The 3362-nt window shown below is 43.3% G+C and overlaps 1 protein-coding gene across 1 annotated transcript; it reads right to left on the bottom strand.

Moving 5' to 3' along the window:
• Positions 1-716: 716 nt before the first annotated feature.
• FGFBP1 (fibroblast growth factor binding protein 1) lies at positions 717-2985 on the bottom strand. The gene is made up of 2 exons (XM_032868300.1): positions 2896-2985; positions 717-1845 (listed from the first exon to the last, which is right to left on the bottom strand). The coding sequence occupies exon 2, from the start codon at positions 1826-1828 to the stop codon at positions 1067-1069; it is 762 nt and encodes a 253-aa protein (XP_032724191.1). The 5' UTR covers positions 1829-1845; positions 2896-2985; the 3' UTR covers positions 717-1066.
• Positions 2986-3362: the final 377 nt, after the last annotated feature.

The raw sequence follows: 3362 nt of genomic DNA, 5'->3' as shown, positions 1-3362 counted from the left end.
CTTACTAACACATAAATGACTAACAGTACTATCATCTCTACTTCCCACCATATTCCAGCCACCTGGTTTCTCCCAGCTTCTAGGATTTTTATATCTCTTTGCTTTGATACATGTTGTCATCTGCCCAAAGTGTCTTCATTCTGTCTCTTTTCTTACCTAAGAATATTCTTTCCAAAATCCAGCTCCAGTAATACCTCTTCCATGAAGTTCAACCAGAGTTCTTCCAGCAGCTTCCACCTTCTTTTCCTGTTTACACTAGGGTTTTCATCACAGGACACTGTACTTAACCAAGCTTCTCTCCCCCACGCCAGAAATGAACTCCTAAAAATCAGGGGTCTCACATATAGCAAGAAGAGATGCCCAGCTCTGACCTGAGTCAGTAGAGGGCATTCCTCTAGCTTGTGGACTTGGTTTTATAGACCTTCTGGGTTCAAATCCTTCCTTCCTTCTTACCATCTGTGAGACCCTGATTTGTTTTTTTAATCACACCATGCCTTATTTGACCCACCTGAAATCAGGGATCCTAATTATTACAGTGTAGTAAGCATCAAACACCACAGGCCAATGGATGAAAGGATTAAGATAGGGATTTTGGAATGGGTCACATTGTGGATGACTTAGGATGAGCTATTACTTAGATATTTTTCCCCCAGATATGGGGACTATCTTGAGTTCATTGAAAGTAGAAATAAAGAAACAAAAAATGGTTGAACATATTTCTGAAAAATACCCAGAGCTTTATTAACTTTGTTAATGCAGCAGAAAGTACATTGCACTGGAATCATCACTCTGGCTCATTCAGCTCAAAGAATGGTCCTCACTGTTCATATACTGATAGCTTTGTGGGGCATGGAAACATACATTGAGGTAAACAATCTCTGAAATAAAAATTTAAGGGAATGAATATAAAGTAAATTCCAAACCACAAAAACAAAGTTACAAAATCTGTATACATATTCCACTGTACTCTCATAGCACAAATGTTCATTTTACTCAGAGAGCTTGGCAGCATACTGAAGGACTTTGACATAGCACCTCCTAAAGGACTCTGTTCTCTTTTGACTCATTAGCATGAACTGCCCTGGACCATAGTGATGAAGAATTGGCAGATAGAGCTCCAGGATTCCCCACAGTAGTCCAGGGCCATCTTTGTTTGGTTTATCAAGTCTGGGTCCTCCACACACTTTGGATCCTTGGTAGCTATGGTTTGAGTCTCCACTGAGCCCAAGGGGATATTCTCTTTGACCTTTTTCTGCTCCTCTGGGGATAACTCTTTGACCTTGCTAGGTTCCATGAGGAAGGCCTTACTGACTTTGCTCTGCTCCTTGGGAGAGGGCTCCATTAACCCCTGGGTGGGTTTCTTGTTCTGAATCAGAGTGGAGTTCACCAGCTTGAGATTGGATTCTGGAAACTTCTTTCTGCACACCCTGGTTTTCAGGATGGTTTTGGCATTCCCACAGATTACCTTCTGAGAGTGCAGGTTCCGACCTATTTGTTTCCAATAGACATTCTTTTTGTTTGACTCTAGGCAGGAAGTTGGATTGCCAGTAAAGACACAGGAAAATTTGGTGTCCTCTCGGGTGCACTCAACCTTCAGGGTGATGCCCTCTTCTTGCTCAGTCACCACCCATCTGCAGTTGGCATGGTCTTGAGTGACAAACTTGCCTTTGGTCAGGCGTTTGGGTGGTTCAATCTGGGTCTCTCCCAGAGTAGGCAATTTGGTGCCTTTGCTGACATGTCTATTCTTTACTTCCTTTTTGCCCTTCACCAGTATCACCTGAGCAACCAGAAGGAGGAAGGAGAGCACGGTGAGGCTATGGATCCTCATGGCTTCAGCTTGGAAACCTGTTTGTCAAGAGCAGGTGTGTCAGTGCTGGGCAATAGTTCAGCAATGCAGAGCTGCAGGGTAACCCTCCCTCTACACTGACATATGCCTCCTTGCTCGGAAGTGAGATCAAGAATCCTGGCTCCTGGAATTATTAGACCAGCAGCTCATCTCTTCATATTTTGGCTTGAATTGAGTCCTGAATGTTAAAAACCTCCTACTCTTCCACCATTTCTTCACCACTCTCTGAGCCAAATAAACTCTCATTCACTGCTCCTTTACTCCTATGTTTGCTCACCCACTCACTCCCTCACTCCTTCATTTACTCATTAAACAAGCATTTATGGAATATCTACTCTATACCATGCACAAGACTAGATTTTTTAAAAAAATGGTGGAAGAAAAGATAGCACTTCTATTTAACACCTGCTGTATGCTATGAACTTGACCACTATTTGATTCTCCCTTGCATAATCCACTCAAGAGCTGTTCCTGGTAAGTAAAAATAAATCACCCCCAGGTAACAGATGTGGCAGCTCAGGCTCACACTGGTAAATGAATTGTTCAATATCCCATATTGGGCAAGTGACAAAATGGGAAAAGAGCTAGAACTTATCTCTTTGGCTTTTATACCACCAACTTTGCTCACCTCTTGCATTTCAACTTTACTCTCTCCTTTGAAAATACTGACAACAAATAAGAAAGTTACAAACTACTTAGGGTTTCATTTGGCATAGTTCATGATAAGATGATTCATACCATTAGTGCTCCATTTTAAAAGTAATATAGATTTTGCTTGTATAAGGGAGAGACCCAGAAAATGGTTCAGAATGTATTTCCATCCTGGGTTTGTGGTCTTTCCTCAGAATTGAAAAAGGGAGATAGACAGTCACAGGTATGTGGGCTCCTGAATGAAGGGTGGACGGAGGCCTAGGTACAACACGTAAAGACCAAGTTGTTCATCAGGGCATTGAGACTCAGCCCACATGGTCCCTGATAGGATCTTGAAGTCCTAAGTGTAGTGAGAAGAAAGGTGGAGAATCAAATTCTTAACAGAGCCAGACTCTTACCTTATTTGGAGTATGCAGATCCAATGTAATCTCAGATGTGGGAGTGAGGTGAGCTTGCAGGCTTACAGCAGTCTCATCTGCTGTGGCAGGCAGGGAAGGCCCTTTTTATTGAATCCTTGGCAGATGAATTTTATAACACACACCCCTGTCTATCTTTATCACACTCCTCCCAGCCAGGCCCCTTGGGAGGAAGCCAGTTACTGCAGGGATAGTGGTTGGTGTAATCCTGTGGGAGGAGGTATATGTAGGGCATTATACCTGCTTCCTTCAAGTCCTTCCCTGTCCCCCAGTGGCCAGGGTAGGAGGGCAGCTCAGCCTTACAAAGACCCTTCTTGATGGGATGAGGACCCCAGCAGCAATATCTACGGGGCAATAGCAAAACTGTCATAGCTTCCAAGGCCTGTACTGCTTATTTTACCACAAGCTCTCCCTGAATTCCCAATACACCCACCCCACAATAAAGTAAC

The sequence above is a fragment of the Lontra canadensis genome, unplaced genomic scaffold (genome assembly GCF_010015895.1).
Source record: "Lontra canadensis isolate GAN:19392208 unplaced genomic scaffold, GSC_riverotter_1.0 scaffold1, whole genome shotgun sequence".
NCBI classification, from domain to species: Eukaryota; Metazoa; Chordata; class Mammalia; order Carnivora; family Mustelidae; genus Lontra; species Lontra canadensis.
Note: the sequence above shows the minus strand (reverse complement) of the source record. Positions and strands in the feature narration are given on the sequence as shown.

Bases quoted from the DNA above. Each gene is read 5' to 3' on its own strand.
- FGFBP1 (XM_032868300.1), bottom strand. From the start codon at position 1,828: ATGAGGATCCATAGCCTCACCGTGCTCTCCTTCCTCCTTCTGGTTGCT.